This window comes from Balaenoptera ricei, chromosome 15, assembly GCF_028023285.1.
Source record: "Balaenoptera ricei isolate mBalRic1 chromosome 15, mBalRic1.hap2, whole genome shotgun sequence".
NCBI lineage: Eukaryota > Metazoa > Chordata > Mammalia > Artiodactyla > Balaenopteridae > Balaenoptera > Balaenoptera ricei.
The window spans coordinates 75,063,780-75,084,833 of NC_082653.1; the positions used below are offsets into that span (position 1 = coordinate 75,063,780).

Sequence of the window (21,054 nt, forward strand, 5' to 3'; positions counted from 1 at the left end):
GTTAGGCCCCAAAGCTTATATACCTTTTTACACAAAGAACAGTGAATTGTGTGGATGTGACAGGCAAAGGGGCTTGGGCTAGGGGCAGTAAATTGTAGAACAGGGACCAGAGAATATATGAGGAAGCTAGTGGAAGGTAAGGGTTATTTTAGTAACTTTGTTTGTACAGGTGCATTTTGGCATTGACTCCCAGTCTCTGATGATAAGAATAGTCTTCTCTTCCTGGTGCAGGGAAAGGTGCCTTTCTCATGGGAAACTTTATGCCTGCTTTTATGTAAAGAGGCGGTCAGAGAGCCCTTCTTAGCTGCTGTGTCTCAAGTGCCTTCAGCTCAAAATAATCAATAGGCCAAAGCAGCATATTTTGGGATGGCAGTTCTGAACGCTTGCAACAAGAAAATACACATTCTTTTCAGAATAGACCATATTCTAGGCCAGAAGTTTGATACTTTCAAAAAGATGCAATTAATACAAAGTATAGTCTCTGATTACAGTGGAGTTAAATTAGAAATTTATTACAGAAAGATATCTGGAAAACCCCAAATATTTGGAAACTAACACATTTCTGAATAATCCCTGGGTCAAAGAAGAAATCAGAAGAGAAATTAGAAAATATTTTTGAACTGAATTAAAAGGAAAATAAAACATATCAACATTTGACATTCTAAGCAGAGCTTAGAAGGATATTTATAATAATAAATGCTTATAATCAGAAAAGAAAGGCCTTAAACCAATAATTGAAAGTTCCACATCAAGAAATGAGAGAAAGAAGATCAAAATAAACCCAAATCAAGCAGAATGAAGGAAACAGTAGGGAAAATCAATGAAACTAAAAATTCATTCTCTGAAAAGATCATTAAAATTAACAAATTTTTCTCAAGGTTGACAAAGATAAAAGAGAGAAGATACAAATGACTAATATCAGAAGTGAAGGAGGGGACATCATTACACAACTCACACAAATTTAAGAAATAAAAAGGAAATTAAAAATCTTTACACCTGGGAATTCCCTGGCGGTTCAGTGGTTAGGACTCTGTGCTTTCACTGCCGAGGGCCTGGGTTCGATCCCTGGTCAGGGAACTAGGATCCCACAAGCCATGTGGCACAGCCAGAAAAATAAAAAAATAAAGTATAAGACAAATTTGCCTGATATCAAAATATATGTTAAAAAAATTTTACACCCATAAATTTGATAACCTAGACGAATGGACCAATTCCTTCAAAAACTACAAACTACTAAAACTGAATCAAGATGAAATAGATACTCGTAATATTCCTATAACTATTAAAGACATTGCATTTGTAGTTCAAAATCTTCCAAAAAATAAATTCCCAGTGTATTAGTTTGCTAGGCTGCCATAGCAAAAGCACTATAGGACTGGGTGGCTTAAACAGCAGAAATTTGTTTTCTTACAATTCTGGAGGATAAAAGTCTGAAATTAAGATGTCAGCAGAGTTGGTTTCTTCTGAGGCCTCTCTCCTTGGCTTGCAGATGGCTGTCACAGATGGCCATTTTCTCCCTGTGTCTTCACATAGTCTTCTCTCTGTGTGTTTCTGTATCCTAATCTCTTCGTGTAAGGATACCAGGCATATGGGATTAGGGCCCACTCTAATGACCTCATTTTATCTTAATTACCTCTTTAAAAATCCTATCTCTAAATAAAATCACCTTATAAGGTGTTGGGGGTCAGAACTTCAACATACGAATTTTTAGGGGATACAATTCAGCCCGTATCACCAGCCCAGATGATTTCAGTTGTGAATTCTACCAAAACTTTAAAGGAGAAATAACACCAATTCTATAAAATCTCCCAGAAAATAGAGAGGAAAGCTTCCCAAATAATTTTATAAGGCTAGCATTATCCTAGTATCAACACCAAATAAAGATAATACAATAAAAGAAAACTACAGAACGATATCCCTCATAAACATAAACATAAAAATACTAAATGAAATATTAGTACATCAATTTCAGCCATATAAAAAAGAATAATAGACCACCACCAAGTGGGCTTTATTCCAGAAATACAAGGCTGGTTTAGCATTCAAAAATCAATCAAGGTAATCCTATTAACAGTCTGTGGGGGAAAAAAAAACACATGATCATATCAATTGGTATAGAAAAAGCATTTAACTCAATTCAGTACCCATTTGTGAAAACACTCAGCAAACTAGAAATAGGAAGGAACTAACTTCCTCAACTTGATAAAGGACATCTGCAAAATACCTACAGGTAATATCATACTTTATATTGAAAGATTGAATGTGTTTCCCCTAAAATTGAGGACAAGGGAAGAATAGCCACTCTTACGACTCCTGTTCAACATAGTACTGAAAGTCTTAGCCAGTGCAATAAGGCAAGAAAAAGAAGTAAAAAGCATACATATTGGAAAGGAAGCAGTAAACTGTCCACATAATTATCTGTGCAGAAATCCCACAAAATCTATAATAAAACTGCTAGAACTAATAAATGAGGTTAGCAAGATCACAGAATACAAGGTAAACACGTAAAAAATAATTGTCTGTCTATATATTAGCAATGAATGATTGAAAACAAAAATTAAAAACATAACACAATAGCTCCCCCAAAATAAAAATTTTAGCTGTAAATCTAACAAAACATGTACAAGCTTTGTATGCTGAAAAGTGCAAAACAGTGATGAAAGAAATCAAAGAAGACAAATAAATGGAGCAACATACCACGTTCATGGATTAGAGGACTCAACAAAGTAAAGATGTCAGTTGTTCCCAAATTGACCTAGTATGTGTAATAAGGAATTCGGTGTCACCCAAAGAGAGGTCTAGCCATTGTCCCTGGCTCACTTCTAAACTTTTGGCATTTCCCAAGTGTCTTTGTTTTTCATCATGGGCCCTTCAGACCACACCTGATAGTGTATGCTATTGAAGTTATTTGTGGTAGGCTCCTTGGACCACATGATATGAGCCCAGTATCTGGGGTGGGGGGGGTGTTGCTGGAGTTGAATTCAATCACATGGGCAGTGAATCAGTCAGTCATGCCTACGTAATGAAACCTCCATAAAACCTCTAGACATCAAAGCTTGAGTGGACTTACCTGGTTAGCGTTTGTGTGTGTGTATTGTTACACATCATGGCTCAGAAGACATAACATCATCCATGACTCCACAGGGAAAGGATGACCCATCTTAGACTCTGCCCTATGTGTTTCTTCCTTTGGCTGGTTCTAATTTGATCATTGTACTACGGTTCCATTGGGGGAAGCTGAGTTTTAGCAACTTTGACGTAATCTAAAATTATTTCGAAGTGGAAAGAAAAAGAAAAAAGCAATTAGACCTTTAATCCCCACTCCCACCGTTCTGTATAGCCCATAACTTCCTTCCTCTACTTGGCAAAGACCAGAGGTTTATTATCTGAGACGTGGGTATGGGTTGTAGTGGATGGGGGCCACTAGCCCAGCTGAAGGCAGGTGAACTGTACTGAAATTAAATGATTATTTATATTCTGAATACAGAGACCCACCCCCAGTCCTCTTCCGTACTAAGCCCCCATATTCAGAAAACCTCCCGCTGACAAGCCTGACCAGACCAGGGAAAAGACTTAAAGATCCTGACACCTGGGTATTTCCAACGAAATGGCCCCGTCAGACCATCTTCCATGGAAGGCCACAGTCTGTGGGTTCACACATTTCAACCAGCTGCTTAGTCCTCAAGTTCTAAACATGAGTAGAACACCAAGTACATCAGGCTAAGGAAATGCTCTAATGTGAAAAATTATTATGCAAACAACTAGCAAGCACTTGGGAGGAAACAGAGACAATTCAGGAAAAAGAACACTTTAAAAAGAACAGTCATTAATAATCTCAGAGAAGTAAGAGAGCATAATACATTCATTAAGCAAGAACAGATGCTACTTAAAAAAAGGGGGGGGTGGTGGACACAGAACAAAAAGGAACACCTGGAAATTAAAAGCAATGATAGAATACATGACAAATGCAATAGAATGTTTGAAAAATAAAATTAAGAAACCTCCCATAAGGTAGAGCAAAAGGAGATGGAAAATGGGAGAGGAAAAGATGAGAAAATTCAAGGACTACTTGAAGCAGTCCAATATCCAAAGAATGGAAGTTCTAGAGATAGAGCACAGAGAAAAAGAAGGATGTATATAAGGAAATTAACAGATCCAGAAATTTCTCCAGAACTGAAGCTACAAATGAAAATAGACCCACACCATGGCCACTCATTCATTCATTCATTCGTCCGTCAACAGATACTGTGTCCTCACCTGGACTTTCCTGTGCATGCATGGGGAAAGAGAGATCTCCGGTCTCTCTTCTTTTTCTTCCAAGGACATCAGTCCTATCAGATTAGGACCCTACCCTTATATCACCCCGTTTAACCTTAATTACCTCCTTAAAAGCCCCATCTCCAACACAGTCACATTGAGTGGCAAGGGGTTACGGTTAGGGCTTCAACATATGAGTTTTGGGGAAACACAATTTAGTCCATAACAACTCCCAGCATTGATTTCATAGCAAAATTTATTTTTGACACATATACACTTTTTAGATATATAATAATATGTGCAACTACTTATTATTTTATTAACTACTGTTATACGTTTTGAGTCGGTGTCAAGTCTCTTTGCATCAGTCAGAACGTCCACAGTGCTGTAAAAGAGTAATCGTGCTTTTCACAAGCAATTTCACAAGTACCCAGTTAAAGTGAGGGGAGAATAAAGCTATTTTTGGACACGCAGGGTTCTCAAAATACAGCTCTTCTGCCCACACACCCCCTTTCGTTGTGCTATCAGAGTACACTCCAACAAAATGAGGGGAACAACCAAGAATTACCAAGAACTGGGACCCAGGAAACAGGGCATCTGATCCAGGAGAGAGGTGAAGGGACTCCCCAGAATGATGGTGCAAGGGGGTCCCACACCGATGCCCATCATCAGGGCCAGAGGGCAACAGGTCCTCCAGGGAGCAGGTCAGGAGACACTGGGAGAGGGTTTTTCAAGAATATGAAATTGACAAATATCTGTTGCAGTGGAATATGGGGAGAGGAGTTGTAGACAATTCGAGGGGAGGGAGGAGGGATGAATAGGTGGAGCACAGGGGATTTTTAGGGCAGTGAAACGATTCCCTAAGATACTGTAATGATGGATACATGTCATTATATATCTATGTCAAAACCCGTAGAATATACAACACAAAAAATGAACTCTAATGTAAACCATGAAGTTTAGTTAGTACTAATGTATCAATATTGACTTGTCGATTGTAACACATGTATCACAGTAATGGGGAAACTGTGTAGAGGGAAAGAGGGTAAATGGAACTCTATACTTTCTACTTGATTTTTCTATAAACCTAAAAACTTCTCTAAGAAATAAAGTCTTTTAATTTTTTTTAAGTGCAATGAAAAAACCGAGAAATTTGTTAACTCCAGGGGAAAGAGTTGTTTTTAAAAGGAAAAGGATTCATAAGATATGCCAGGGAATATCTGTGTAAATGCAATGATGATTTACCCCCGAGTATGATATTAGCACATTGTGAAGATGGGGGATGGGATGGGAGTGTGGGAATGGTGGGGCTGGGACGTGAAAGAGGGCAAATCCTCATCTTCCATAGTGAGAAGTCCACAAAGATGCCTAAAACTGCAAAGCCATGTGTCAGGGAGATGGGGTGGGGGGGCAGTGGGTTGAGCCTTGTAGAACTACTTTATAAAGACTATGCAAAACAGATTTTTAGTAAAAATAAAACCTTTAAAAACAATTCAGCTTCAAAAATATATTCAATCTCAATGCTGTTAATTATTTCAAAAAAACATTCTTATTAGGTTTGTTTTAGAAATTTTCCTGTTGTTTTGAATAGATTCTCTCCCCGCCCTCTATTTTTTCTAAGTGGAAAAACTATTAATTTTTAAAGTTCTTCCTCCTTTATTGAACTCATTAATTTCAGAGCTTGTTTTTGACCCACTTGGATTTTTGAAGTATTTGATAATATGTGCTCATACTTACTCCTTGATAATCTGTGATAATATTTACTATTGTTAAACATTTTGTGTCTGTTTCAGATCTTTTTGTATCAGTCAGAGTTTCCACAACACTGCAAAGTAGTAATCATGCTTGCTGGCATCCTTATATTCTTGATTTTATAGAGAGGCCACAGTCAAAAGTGTTCTATACTGTAAATTATACTGTTGGCTGTTGAATTAAGATGTAAAATCTTTATCGGGCTAAAGAAGAATCCTTTTAGTTCTAGTTATTGTATTTTATCAAGAAAAAGTATTAAATAGTATAGGTCTTTTGAGGCTTCTTTTGAAATTATGATTTTTCTTATTGGACCTAGTTTTTATGTCATTTCATAATATTAGACATCTTAGTAGTCAACTGTCTTCAATACCTGGGATAAATTCTAGCGGGCCATGACTCTTTAATGTACGGTTAGATTTGGTTTGCCACTATTTTATTCTGTATTTGTCATTGAGGTTTGGGTAGACTTTTCCTCGTTTCTATTGCTGTTTGTTTTCTCAGATTTTGGTGTTAGGGTTCTAGCTTTTTTCCACCTTTTCTTTGTATAGCATCAAAATCATTTATTTGAAAAGTATAAGGTGTTCTTGTTTAGGACATTGGACTGAACCCACATTTTCCTTTCCTGTCCCCTAATTCCCTTTGAAATGAGCATAAAGAAGTACAAGGAGATATGTAGGCTGAGTGGGAATTTAAGAATGGAGAGAAATCTTAACTGACCAGAGATAGTGAGGAACTGCTGGAGGATTCTGCAGCCTTGATCCAAGAGATGCTGGAATCGGGGGATTCTCCTGCCAGGGGCCCCAGAGAAGTCTCAAAGCCAGAGTGCGGGATGCTAAACAAAGGGAGAGAGGGCACAAATCCAGGTACAATCTCAAGGTTGGTCTGTGGAGTAGCTGCAGCATGGTAGCCGGTCCCCTGCCCTGCCCTGCCCCTTGTGTGTGCCAACAGCAATATCCTGCCTGTGGATTTCATTCACCCAAGACTTCATTGACTGTCAGATCCACCATCTTTTTAGGTAGCATTAATGAAATGATGACACAATGTTTTCTTAAGACTTAGAATTCTTATTTTTTAAAATTTTTATTGAAATATAGTTGAATTACAATGTCATGTTAGTTTCAACTGTATAGCAAAGTGATCAACTTATTATATACATTATATATATTATATATATTCAGAATATATATATATATTCTTTTTTAGATTCTTTTCCATTATAGGTTATTACAAGATATTGAGTATACCTCCCTGTGCTACACAGTAGGTCCTTGTTGGTTATCTATTTTCTATATAGTAGGGTGTATATTTCAATTCCAAACTCCTAATTTATCCTCCCCCCTCCCCTTCCCCTCTGGTAACCATAAGCTTGTTTTTTACGTCTGTGAGACTTAGAATTCTTATTTTTATACCTACACAAAGATTTTTTAGAATTTTTAGCAATAGATTTTTAAATCATATCTTTTTGTTACACATACATGAAAAGAAAAATACAAGTGAAATGATAGAGTAAAGGATTGATTCTCAAACTGGAACATACATCAGTATCACCTGGAGAGTTTGTTAAGATACAGATTGCTGGACCCCACCCCCAGAGTTTCTGATTTGGGAGGTCTGATTCAGTGGAACCCCCAAATTTGCATGGTTACAGGTAAAGGCGATGCTGCTGGTCCAGAAGCCGTACTTCGAGCACCGCAGCGTGAATGACTAATCCTTCTTCACATTCAGAGTTCACTCTTCTGAATCATTTTTTAACTCAAAGTCATTAGTGTGCATGATTTTCCCACAATTTTATGAACACTTAAGAGCATAGGTGGTGCAGTATTGTTAATAAGAATCCATTAAAGAATAAGGGCCATTGGTGCTGGGCTCTTTGGCTGCTTTTGCAATTATACAGAGCCACTTATAAAAAATAGCGTTCTTGAAATGTAATTTACATAATATAAAATCCATCCATTTTGAAGGTACAATTAAATGATTGTTAGCATATCTACAGAATTGGTCAAACATTGTCACAATGTAATTTGAGACCATTCCTGTCAATCCAAAAGAAAGCTATAGATTTGACTTTTCTGGACAGCCAGTATAAATGGAACTACACAATATGTGTTCTTTACGTGTTTGGCTTTTTTTCCACTGAGCATGTTTTGAGTTTCATTCATGTTCTAGCTTGTATCAGTACTTCATTCTCTTTTTTTACCAAATGGTATTCCGTTATACAAATGTGCCATATTTTGTTTATCCATTTACCAGTTGAGAGACTTTTGGGTTTTTTCCACTTTTTGACTATAAGAATAATGCTGCTATGAACATTCGAGTACAAGTCTGTGTAGACTTTTTCATTTCTTTTGGAAACGTACCTAGGAGTGGAATTCTGAGTCATATGGTAACACTATGCTTAGCATTTTGAGGAACTGCCAGACCGTTTGGCAAAGTGGCTGCACCGTTTTACATTCCCACCTGCAGTTTATGAGGGTTCTGATTTCTCCACATCTAAGCCAACAGTTGTTATTATCTGTCCTTTTGATTGTAGCCATCCCAGTGAGTGTGAAGTAATACTTCATTGTGGTTGTGTTTTGTGTTTCCATGATAACTAACGATCTCAAGCATCTCTTTGTGTGCTTATTGGTCATTTGTATCTTTTCTTAGGACAGAGAAGAGATCGTTTGCCCATTTTAAAATAATTTAACTTTTTATTATTGAGTTGTAAGGGTTCTTCAAATATCCTGGATACGAGTCCCTTATCAGATATATGATTTGCAAAAATTTTCTCCCATTCTGTGAGTTGTCTTTTTACTTTATTAACGGTACTGTTTGGAGCATGAAAGTTTTAAATTTTGATGAAGGCCAGCTTATCTATTTTTTCCTTAGTTGCTTGTGCTTTTGGTGTCATAGCTGAGAAACCATTGCCTAACCCAAGATTATGAAGGTCTTCTCCTCTGTCTTCTAAGAGTTTTAGCTCTTATGTTTGAATTTTTGATTCATTTGAGTTAATTTTTGTGTATAGTGTCAGGAAGGAGTCCAGATTCATCTTTTTTCATGTGACACACGATTTTCCCACCACCATTTGTTAAAAAGGCTATTCTTTTATTATTGAGTTTTCTTGGAATCTTTGTTGAAAATCAATTGACTGTAAATATAGAGATATATTTAGAGAGGATATCTCAATTCTCTTCCATCTATCTATCTATCTATCTAATCTTTATACTAGTACCACTTACTGGCAAAACTTACAGCACTAACATTGTAATAAGTTTTGAAATCAGGAGCTGCAAGTCTTCCAGCTCCTGGGTCTTTTTGAATTTTCATATGAATTTTAAGATCAGCTTCTCAATTTCTGCAAAAAATCCAGCTGAACCAGCCCACTTTTTATTCTTGCTTGCGAATGTTGTTAAACATCTCTTTCATTTCATCCACTCTCCTTGTCCTCAACCCATTGCTTTCTATAGCTTAGGTTGTCATGTTTTTCTTATAAACTGTTGACACTTGTTTTGGAAGTATTGATGCGGGCACTTTTAATATCTGGGTGGGTAAGGGTCAGGACAGGTTGCCTCTCCTGATAAAAAGACTCAAGAAAAGTTCCCTTTTTGCCCTAGTGATTTGAGGTGTCACCTTTATCATACATTAAAATTCCACATGTACTTGCATTTATTTCTGGATATTCTGTTCTTTTCCACTGGTCTGTTTATCTATTCATGTACTAACACTACACTATTTTAATTATCAAAGCTTTCTAGTATATTTTAATATCAAATAGGACTAGCTGCCTTTCAGTTTTTATTTTGTGGTGGTTTCCTGGCTATTACTGAATGCTTATTTTTCCAGATGAAGTTTATTGTCATTTAGTGATATTTTCTTTGTTACCTAATGTTTGATAAGTTCTGCTAAATATACCACGTGTGCTTGAGAAGATGGATTTTCTATTATCAGAGGTGAAGTTTGATATATGTCCATAAGGCCTATGGGGTTTTTTAAAATTATCATATTAATTTCTTTTAGATCCTTACTTATTTTTTGTCCACTTATCCAGCATCATTGAGCAGGTGAGACTTATCCAAGGGCTACTTCAATCCTGATGACTTTGAGATTTAGCCTTTCGTTCCATCAGTGAGATTTTCACTGGTTCATGCCGTGTTTTGTAGAATCTCATCTTGATACCCTGCTCATGCAGCCCCCTGCTGTCCTTGCAGTTTTTCTTAGATTAACACTATGAAGCTTAGCTTCTTTTTCCTTCCACATTCCCATCAATTAGTTGGAAGCTTATTTTCCTGGCAAAAAAATCATGGTGATCCAGAGTAATGGTTTAATACCACTTTTGTCATTTTCTGGTATGTACTTGGATCTGGGGATGATGGAGTATCTTGGGATGTGATACTGAGACACTGTCTGGGACAGAGTTGTGCTGAGGATTCTGGATACAGTCATGGGAAGGTAGTAGGGGAGGAGCTCAGAGGTTTGGGTATAAGGGTAGCCTGGAAAACATCGGACAAATGCTTGACAGAAGTGAGGTTAACTTCACGCCAGCCCCCTTCTGTTTCTCCAGGTTTGTCTTTGGCACATCTGGTTCCCAGGGAGACCTCTAGAAGGCATGCCGGGAGGAGAGTGAACTCCATGGCTATTTTAGTGGATTTTCACCCCCCTACCCCCAGGCCCTCTAGGGTCCCTCTACTCAGCAGTCAGCAGAGACTGGCAACTGGTGATAAAGAAGACTGGATTTCTTAATGCCCCAAAGACCAAAGCTCTGTGGGCACTGGCCCTCCGTATCCTCAGCTCCCAACCGCTACCCCTTTGTAAACTGTTTTCTCCTACAAAGTGCCTTTTATGAACTTTTCCCCTGAATTTCCATATAGAGGTGGCCTGGAGTGACTGGTGTCACCTCTGGCTTTCCTTCCATGACCTTAGAGCTACGGGGTGAGACCCTGCACACTCCACATGTGTGGGGGAAGAGGTAGAGGGAGAAAGGGAAGCACTGTGAGCTCTTCTGGGAGGGAGCAGGAAATTCGTTTGCAGACAGAGGCAAAGTAATCTGAAGTACCAAGTGAAGACCTGTGTGATGAAATCATGCTGCCAACCTTGAACCAGTGATCCCGGATGACATGCATTTTTACAAAGCCTGTGTTTCGATCCACTTCAAAGGACTCACTGGAGTTAGTTTTGTAAGTTTCCCAATCCATCAACCAGCTGGGCTTGTGGAATAATATTTCATCTTGAAAACAGATTTATCAGGGAGAGGGTAAGAAGAAGCAAAGACACAGGAGATTTATGACGGCTCCCCCACCCCGCCCCAGGTCAAGCAGAGCAATCAGTTTGCCGTCATCACTTTAACCTTTCTGTCGCGGGAGTCTCGGCCTGGGCCTCAATCGTGGAGTTCACCCTGGTGTGGAGGTCTCCCCACTGGGGACATGGACACGTGCGTGAGGGAAGGGGACACCCTAATGGCGACTCAGGACACAGCAGGACAGCAGTCCATTCGCCTTGTGTTCCCCCTTTTCTCCCCTTTGTTTTTCTCTCTCTTTTCTTCTCCCTCTTCATCCCCTCTATGGGTGACTTGATTTGTTTCTAGAACTCTTGGAAATAGTAGCAGTAACAAAAAATTTGAAAAAAAGTTTTTGTGCAATTCTCAGGGAGCCACTGAGAAACCAAGACATTTCCACCTTGACCGACAGCCTCGGTCCAGCACTAGCATTTCAAGCACGTCCTCAGCTCTGGCCATAAGCCCTCAGAGGACCTCGCAGCACCCGGATGATGCTGAGATGATGGGTGCGAACGCAGGAACCCAGGATGCCACGGAGGAGAGCAGGACTGTTTCATTTAATAGACGCGGAGGCAGACTCAGAGAAGGTTACTGGTGTTGGATTAGTCGGTTTTCAGGAAAAGTCATGATAGAAACAAAGTATGGGAAGCTGGAAATAAGAAGAACAAATGGAAAGGAACTTAGCAAACTGGAGAGAGCGGAAACTCAAGCTTGCAAAGGGGAAAGGCTAAGTGTAACATGGCGGTGCCTGTCTGAACTCCAGAGGCCACAGGCATCTCTGAAAGTGGAAATACAGCTTGGGTTCAAACTGGGAGGGTTGTTGGAAAGTCTCTAAGAAGAAATTGCATCTCCACGTCCTCCCCAACACCCTGCAGCTGCGGTCAACTCTGTCCACCTTAGCAGAACCTTGCAGGGCTCTTCTTTGGAGAGCTTGATCTAAGTGGAATCTGGGCTCTGGGGCGCCGGGCCAGGGTACTGCAGGGAAAGCAGGGGGATTAAGTACAAATGAACACACCGAATGGTATAGCGTCCGAGTCCTTGCCTTCCATCTGCCGCTTAGAATAACTCATAGCCAGAGTTATACATTTATATACAGTTACTGATAGGTGTAGAAAACAAGCAGATGAAATAATGAGACAATCATGATTAACTCCAAGGTGATGTTGCATAAGGGAGAAATTGTTTCCATAGTACACCACTCAGCCATGAATAATACTTATATAGGTTCTGAATATTGATTTCACCCGAAATTATAACAACATGTGGGAAGGTTTATAAGAAAGTTAAATCCTCATCTTCCATATTAGGAAGTCAATAGTTAATACTTAAAACTAAACAATCAAGAAATAGGATAAATATGCCATTCTCTAATGTGAAAATGGTGCAAAATGGTGAAAGTATTTACTCTGTGGAGGGAGGATGGGGGAATTTATTTTAAAGTTTTGAATGTGAATAATAGTAGTTAATAAGACTTGATAAGGTGGCTGAATTATAATTATAATATGTATTATATACAATATATGTGTATACCCACACATACATAAAATGTTATAGGGTGGAGAGGCTGTCACAGTTTGAAAAATATGTTAAAGTGCTCAGATGTTTAGGAAATTATACCTTATATTTTCAGACCTTAATCATAAAATGTTCTGAAGGTTCTAAAGCCAAACATCTATCATCACTGTATTTAAATGAAATTCAGCAAGGAGAAGGTAGTATTTTCACCACTCCTTCCCAAAGTTATAAGGTTTCTTCCAACAGTACAGCAGGAAAATACATTTCAGTAATTGATAAGTATGTAACTCAAACGAATTTTGAGGCTCTAAGTACAATGAAGAAACAATAGTCAGCAATTAAAAGTTTTTTAATTCCAATGTTGACTTATTTAAAGAATATTATAGTGGGTCCATTCATAACCCACAGCCACTGTTCTTAGAATGTCTGTTCCTCTCCACTGAGGCTCCCTCTCACCTCTGATTACTTGAGTCAGCTAACCTTAAAACCTTTGATTATTCACCCTTTACCCCAACTTATCTCTAAGCATTTTCCCTCTCCAGTCCTGGTGTCTTTCTACCCATTCTCCTGATTTCATATCATCAAAGCTCTTCTTGGAAGGTGTGGGCAGAGAGGAAAGACAAAATTGTCTTCAGCAGGTAAAAGAGAAGAGAGAGTCCTGAGACTATTTATTAATTAATGAATTTCATTCTCATCACAAATGCAAATACTTATTATTAACAAATTCCTTATTTTGATAAATAAGCAACGTGGTAACTTAGGTATCATTCTTTTGAATGTTTTCATATAAACTATGAAATCATGCATGTAAATTATTATTTTGAGAAAAAATGATTTCAAGAGAAATTGACTCATACTCAGTGACTCTGAAATGGAAATCACTGGAAATTTTTAGCGAGAAGTTTTTAAATGTAGAAATGCACAAGGAATAAATAATAACACCGGTGCCTCACCACCCAGAATTAATATATGCTAACAAGTTTTCATGTTCACCACCCAGAATTAATATATGCTAACAAATTTTCACGTTTCCTTTAGGTATTTTTTTATTTTAAGAAACAAGAGGTCAACCATTAAATTAAATAAATAAGGGGCTTCCCTGGTGGCGCAGTGGTTGAGAATCTGCCTGCCAATGCAGGAGGCACGGGTTCGAGCCCTGGTCTGGGAAGATCCCACATGCCGCGGAGCAATTAGGCCCGTGAGCCACAACTACTGAGCCTGCGCGTCTGGAGCCTGTGCTCCGCAACAAGAGAGGCCGCGATGGTGAGAGGCCCGCGCACCGTGATGAAGAGTGGCCCCCACTTGCGGCAACTGGAGAAAGCCCTCGCACAGAAACGAAGACCCAACACAGCCTAAATAAATAAATTAATTAATATTTTTAAAAAAAAAATTTAAATAAGGAGCGGACTCAAAAGATTTGAAGAGGTTATATAAGCAGAGGAGGGGGTTAGTAGGGAAAGGAAGGTAGGCAGGAGCAGAGTGTTACGAAAGTGAGTCCATGAGGCCCACAAAGGAGAGGCACAGAGAGGTGTAGCTGGAAACTTACAGCAAAATTCATAACTGATGGTGACTTTAATGTTAAGTGAATAAAATTAGTCATAACTAATTTTCAAATGAATGAATGGCACTATTTATATAAATTTATTTAGAAAGAGGGGGAGTTGAGTAGGAAAATCATATACTTAGTTTCTATAGGAAAACAACTTTTTTTCCCCCACGTGCTCAAGTTGTTTTGATTAAAAAAACAAAACTCTGGAGGGCAGGCTTTATTATACGAAACTATATCTTCTTGGATGATCTGTTCATTGCTTGATTAAAGCCATATCTAGGGAAAAAAATCATTCCTTTTAGAAACAATTATTCTTGTATATTTGCCCACATATTAACCATTTCCAATACTCCTCATACCTTTTTGTAGATTCAGATTTCCAAGACAATTATTTCCCTTCAGCTTAAAGAACTTCCCCTAGCACTTTTTGCAGTGCAGGTCTGTTGGCAACAAATTATCTCAACTTTGATTTACCTGAAAATATCTCTTCGTTTTCAGTTTTGAAGAATGGTGTTTACTGGGTATAGACTTCTGAGGTGACAGTTTTTTTCTTTCCACACATTAAAGATATTATTTCATTGTCTTCTGTACTCCATTTATCAGAAGAGAAGTTGCTTGTCAGTCATTCGCCTGTATATGATACCTCATTTCTGCCTGGCTACTTGTAAGATTTTCTATTTCACTTTTATTTTTATCTGTGATGTGGCTAGGTGCAGGTTTTTGTTTTGTTTTGTTTTGGTTTGGTTTTGGTATTGGTTTTTTTTTGGAGGCTTGTTAAGCTTCTAATATGTGATGTTTGATGTTTATAATTAAGTTTGGAAACATTTTGGCCAATATTCCTTCAAATATTTTTTATTCTCTATTCTCCTCCTTTCTCCTGAAACCCCAATTATACATATATTAAGATGTTTAATATTCTGGCTCTGTTTGGTATTTGATATTGAGGTTCCATTCATCTCTTTTTTAAATACTTTCCTCTCACAGATTCTTTTTGGATAATTTCTGTTTATTTCTCTTTAAATCAATAATCTTTCTTCTTTTTTCCCCCATGTGATCATCTGTTAATCTCATGGTATGATTTTTTAAAAAATTTTTCATGTATTGTATCTTTCAGTTCCAGGGATTCTACTTGGTACCTTTTTAGAGTTTTCGTATCTTTTCTGAGATTCTCTGTCTCTTCCTCCAGTATATCCATTCTTCTCGTAAAACCCTTTAACATATTTATCACTTAGTTTAAAGTCCTTTCCTCCTAAATCCTAAATGTGGATCTTCTTTGTTGACTGCTTTTTTTCTTTTGACTTGTCATCACATTTTCTTATTTCTTCATATGTATCGTACTTTTTTATTGTATAGACATTGTGGTTGATTCATTGTAGAGAATCTGGATTCTGTTATCTTCCTCTGAAGAATGTTGGGTTTTGTTCTAGCAGATGTAGCAGATCTGCTGGCAGATCACCTGGATTTTGTGAAGGCTTGGTTTTAGGCTTTGTTAGGGTGGGTGTATTTGAATTTTGCCCTTAGTTCTAAGGTATAGCACTTAGTCCTAAGGTATAGCACTTAGTCCTGGGATGTGCTTCCTAATCATAGGGCATGGCCTTTTTAGAGTTTTGTTGAAAAGCTTGAAGTGTTTACCAAACTCCTCTAATTTGGAGAGACTTAAACTCTAAAGTCTGTCTTTCTATTGAAATTTCTGCCCAGCGTTTTCCGCCTTCCAGCTATTCTTTTCCTGTGGGCTCATTAGAGTCTCTCCCTATGGATATGCATTTACAGAGTCAGCAAGGACTTGAGGGGGTATCCATATATAGATTTTTGGCCCCCTCCTTTCCCATATTTTCCCCACCTCTCAATTGCAGACTTGTCTGGCAGCTCCAAACTCTCATCTCAGATTCTTCAGCCTAATAAGACTGCTGCTATTTGCTTGAACTCCAGTCCTCATGCTCCAGGCAGACTGGGGAGTGCCTTCAGGAGAAAAGCTGGTTAAATGTGAATCTCACAGAGTTTACTTCCATTCTTTTGAGGCTTGTATCCCCCTAATTTCTGCCTGCTTTTGGTTACTCTCTGAGGACATTATACAGTTATTTTAATATTTTGTCCATAATTTATAGTTGTCAGCAAGTGGGTTTCATCTGATACAAGCTACCCTGCCATTATCAGAGCTGGAAGAAAAAAGAATTGATAAATAAGGTAGTCATGTCTACTATCACTACTTCTATTCCATATTATACTGGAGGTCTTAACAAGTACAATAAAACAAGAAAAAAGAAAAGGTATATGAATTGGAAAGGAAGAAACAGAACTTGAATTATTTGCAGATGATATGAAAATCCAAAATAATCTATAGAAAAAGCCTTTATAATTACTATAATTAGTAAGAGTTAAGGAAGGATGCTAGGTATTAGAGCAGTATTTTAAAAATCTGCTGCTTTCCATAAATCAGCTCCAGGTCTCTTAAACTATACTTTAAGAACATTAAAGATTTGTCTCAGATTTGGAGCACCTTTACGATCCCAATTCTTGTTCACATTTATCTGCTTTCTTGAAGCAATCTGAGTTTTGTTCTCTGTTATTTGCTACCAGAAGAGCTTTGGCAAAAGAGAAGAGATTTCCCTGCGATCAGATATAGAGAAGATGGACAAGTGGTCCCTTGCTCATGGGGGGTGGTGTGAGCCTGCTGGAGTAGAGTGAGGAAGCTAAACCAAAATGAGCTCTTTGGAGGCAAAAACTGTATCTTGTTCACTGCTGTATCCCCAGCTGCTAGCACACTGGGTCTGATGCTGACTAAATCAATGTCTATTGGCGGAACATGGTTGCTCTTGATAAGTATTTGAAGGCCTCACATAGAGGAGGAACTGACTCAACCTGCAGAGGACGTCAGTGCCATCTGAGGACAGAATGGTCAGAGTTGGAGGACCTTGAACTCCTGCCCAGAAGGATTCAGGCAGTGGTTGAATGAATACCTGGTGGAGGTTTAAAGAAGGGATTCAAACAGCAGCTAAGAATTTGTACTTTGACCTTCAGGATGGAAAATGCAAGAAAAACTGAATAGTAATGTGGTAGCCAGCCTCTGAGATGGCCCTCAATGACTCTTGCCTCCTGGTTTTCATGTCCTTGTGGTCCCTCCCACATTGACTTGGGGCTGGCTCTGTGACTGATAGAATATGGTGGCAGTCATGTAGGTGACTGACTAAGACCAAGTCATAGAAGACATTGCAGCTGTTAGCTGGGTCTCTGATATCATTCACTCCGGGGGAAGCCAGCCCTCAGGTGGTAAGGACATGTAGAGTCCTGTGGGAGGCCCACGTGGAGAGGAACAATCTTGCCAGCATCAACTTGCCAACTCTGGGAGTGGGCCACCCAGCAAGCATACCCTTCTGCCCCAGTCAAACTTTCAGATAATTCCAGCCCCAGCTGACATCTGATTACAGCCCCCACAAGAGACCCAGAACCAGAACGACTCACTGAGTTGCTCCTGAATTCTTGACCCATGAAAACTTTGAGAGATAATAAATTACTATTATTGTTTTTAAGCCACTCAGGGTTTTTGGGTGATTTATTACACATAACCTTTGAGATTTGGGACTGTGGAATCTCACTCCAGTTCTCTTTCACTCTAAGGATCTATGCTGTTTTAACATTTTATCACCTCCCTCTGGGATGCCTTTGACTTGCCACCAGAGACAAGTGTTCTGGGCAGCGTCCCAGTCAAGGATCTACTGGAGGACAAGGATCACTGCCCCAAGTTTGTATTACTGCTAGCTCAGTGACTACACAGTGTAGGTGCCCTTTAAATTGTTTTTGAATAATGAACAAATAAAGGTGAGTTTGTCAGAAACAGGTCCTCTGGCTCTTTGCTGTCTCTTCATGTTCTTCTGATTTTTAGTCTTCCTGACATACTGCTCAGCAGAGGGCAGGATAGTGCATCCCTAAGATGCAGCAAAATTCATCTGTTGAAATAGGGAGTTTTCCCAAGTTCCATGGCTCTGTTATTTTGGGGATAATTGCTTCTTGCAATAAGCTCTAGATTGATATATGACCAGAAAACTATACCCACAAAGCACAGCTAAGCATTTCTGAAGCTGAGGTATCTAGTGACTGTTGGTACAGGTACACAAATTGATTTACCTCATCTTAGAAATAATACAATGCCACCTCCATTAGCACACAAAAAGTTTGGATAAATAGAATTTATTTTCATTCTGATTTCCAATAGTAACCCAAATGTTTGAGGATGGCCCAGAAAGCCCTGAAAGATCCAGAAAAGATGCTTTAAGAACTATGAAAAGAAGAATTAATCCAGAGCATAAATGAACCTTGAAAACATTATGTTAAGAGAAAAAGGCCAATTACAAAGGACCACATATTGTGACTCCATTTCTATGAAATGTCTAAGATAGGCAAATCTGTAGAGACAGAAAGTAGATTAGTGGTGGCCTAGGGCAGGAGAAGATTGGGGAGCTGGGGGATGACAGCTAAGGGATGAGGAGTTTCTTTTTGGGGGTGATAAAAATGCTCTAAGATTAGGTTGTGATGATGGTTGTAAAATTATGTGAATCTATTAAAAACCATTCAATTATATACCTTTAGTGAGTGAATAGCATGGTATGTGAACTATATCTGAAAGCTTTAAAAAATAATTAATGATGTTCAGCTGAATTTTTATATTCATCTTGTTTATCCCCCCAGTTTAGTCTCTGAAAATACGTTAGTCATCAGTGATGGAGATGATGACTTTCCAAGGACCAAACATATCATTGTCCAGACATCATGGATAGCACTCATGTAGAGACATGTCTGTTCCAGCACTTGGCAGTCAGTCTATCTTCTGATCATTGCCATGGTTTTTGTGAGGGGCTTATCTGTTGTTCCCATTCACAGATAATGACCAGGCTGGGAAAGAAGTCAGTGTTCTCATTCTCATCACCAGCCCCACTGCTAGAGCCATGGAGCCAACAACTGAAGGTTGGCATGGTGTCTTCTAGCCCTGCTGGCATTTGTTTGGGGTCTGCAAGAGCAGCCCTAGGACAAGACAAGTAGGAAGGCTTCGCTTCCAATTCTTACCCAACTTGCATCCAAGATCTGCCTTCTTCCAATTTGTACAATGGCCCCTGTAGTAAGCACCTTCAGGAAGGTGGCACTTTCCGGAACCAGTAATCTGAGTAATTTGAGGCAAAACAATATCCATCTTTGGAGGAAGCATCCCTGGCTAGAAATTAGGAGGCTTGGCTTCTAGTCCTGGCGCTGCTATTTGAATTGACCTAAATCACTCCCTGAGTTCTCACTGACCTTGGGTATGTCAGTAAATCAAATTTCATATGGGAATCAATGCTTAGAACTGTAAGGTCATCCTCAGTTCTAAATTCCATGAGCTGTTGGTTTACCCTCTTGGGGACAAACGTATTTCACCTGTTGAAGGCCGACAGAAAAGGCAGTGAATCTCCACTTGTCTCTTTCCTATTTGCTATCTCTGTTGCTTGTAATTGCTGTAGTTTGAAGAGCTTTGGTTACTTTGCCTACTGCCCAGCCAAGGTGCCTGAGCCTTTGTGCCCACCAGGAGGGGTGAGGCCGGGGGAGTGACAGGGCTCCAGAGAAGCTGCCTTTGACCGCTTGAGCCTCTTGTTTGGCCTCCATGGTTTGCCCCATATCTCAGGCAAGGGATACAGAGCAAACCATATCCCAATGTCACAGAATGGGATTCTGCCCATTATATGACATTGGCAGGAAAGGAATGTAACTTAGAGCATCTTGGATGGCATAGTGCTTGAAAGAGCATCTCAGTGTTTTCTTGCTACTTGCACATAGTGATGCTTGGTGTTCTTTCAGGGTCTTTGGTCACTTAGAGAGAGGAAAACAACACAGTTGTCTTCAGGGACGCTCCTTTCTAGTCCTCTGGCTCCCATTATCCCAATGGTCCCCATTGCAGAGGTTTCTCCAGCAGAAGAATGGTTTGCACTCAGCAGGCCTGAAGACCCTTGTGAGGAGCCTCACTGAATAAGCCTAGATGGAAAGAACCCTTGTCGAGCTGCCAAGCTGTGATTCAGCATATGTCATACATGTTCATTGTACAAAATGTGGATGATACAAGCAAAGAGAAGGAAAAAGTTACCAATAGTCTCACTGCTTAGAAGCCACAATAATCAATCGTTTCCCATTTTTGAGCATTATTTTAAGGACTAGGCACTCTGCTTTGTAATTGCAAACATTATGTAATGTAATTTTCACAACACCTCTCTGAAGTTTGTGCTATTATTTCCCTCTGCAGACATGAAAACTGGGGTTTAGAGAAGTTAGACAACATACCCAAGGCAGCACAGCCGGTAAGTGGCAAAGCTGAGATGAAAATCCAAGCCTGGCTGACTCCAGGGTCGATGTCGTATGTAATCTAATTTCCTAACATTTTGTAGTCTTCTCTGCCAGTCTTTTTGTCTGCACAGTTTTTGTTTCTTTTTATCCTTGCATAATCATGGTCTTGCTGGGTTTTCTGGGGGTCTTCTACCTGCCAGACCCCCAAGCCCTTGGGGGTTCTTGGCTGTTGGATCTCTGCAGAAATCCACACCATAGAAACCATTTCTGGAGGACTCTAGTGCACTCTACCAATGTGGCAGGTCTGTCTCTGTTTGGCAAGGAGAGGACAGACTCTCTTTTTCAATCTTTCTTCAGTCCCTAATCTCTTAAAGCTTTACTTGCAATTCCTTTGTCTAAAAAGCAAAGACCAAACAGAGTTACCTGTGTC

At 39.2% G+C, this 21,054-nt stretch overlaps 1 protein-coding gene across 1 annotated transcript in view; it reads left to right on the forward strand.

Moving 5' to 3' along the window:
- Positions 1-21,054, forward strand: part of LOC132349231 (S-adenosyl-L-methionine-dependent tRNA 4-demethylwyosine synthase TYW1) — a 206,533-nt gene that overhangs the window by 182,865 nt on the left and 2,614 nt on the right. The window contains exon 16 of the mRNA XM_059897473.1: positions 20,584-20,638. Within this exon, the coding sequence (XP_059753456.1) occupies positions 20,584-20,589 (6 nt within the window). The 3' untranslated portion in view covers positions 20,590-20,638. The remainder of the gene's footprint in view (positions 1-20,583; positions 20,639-21,054) is intronic.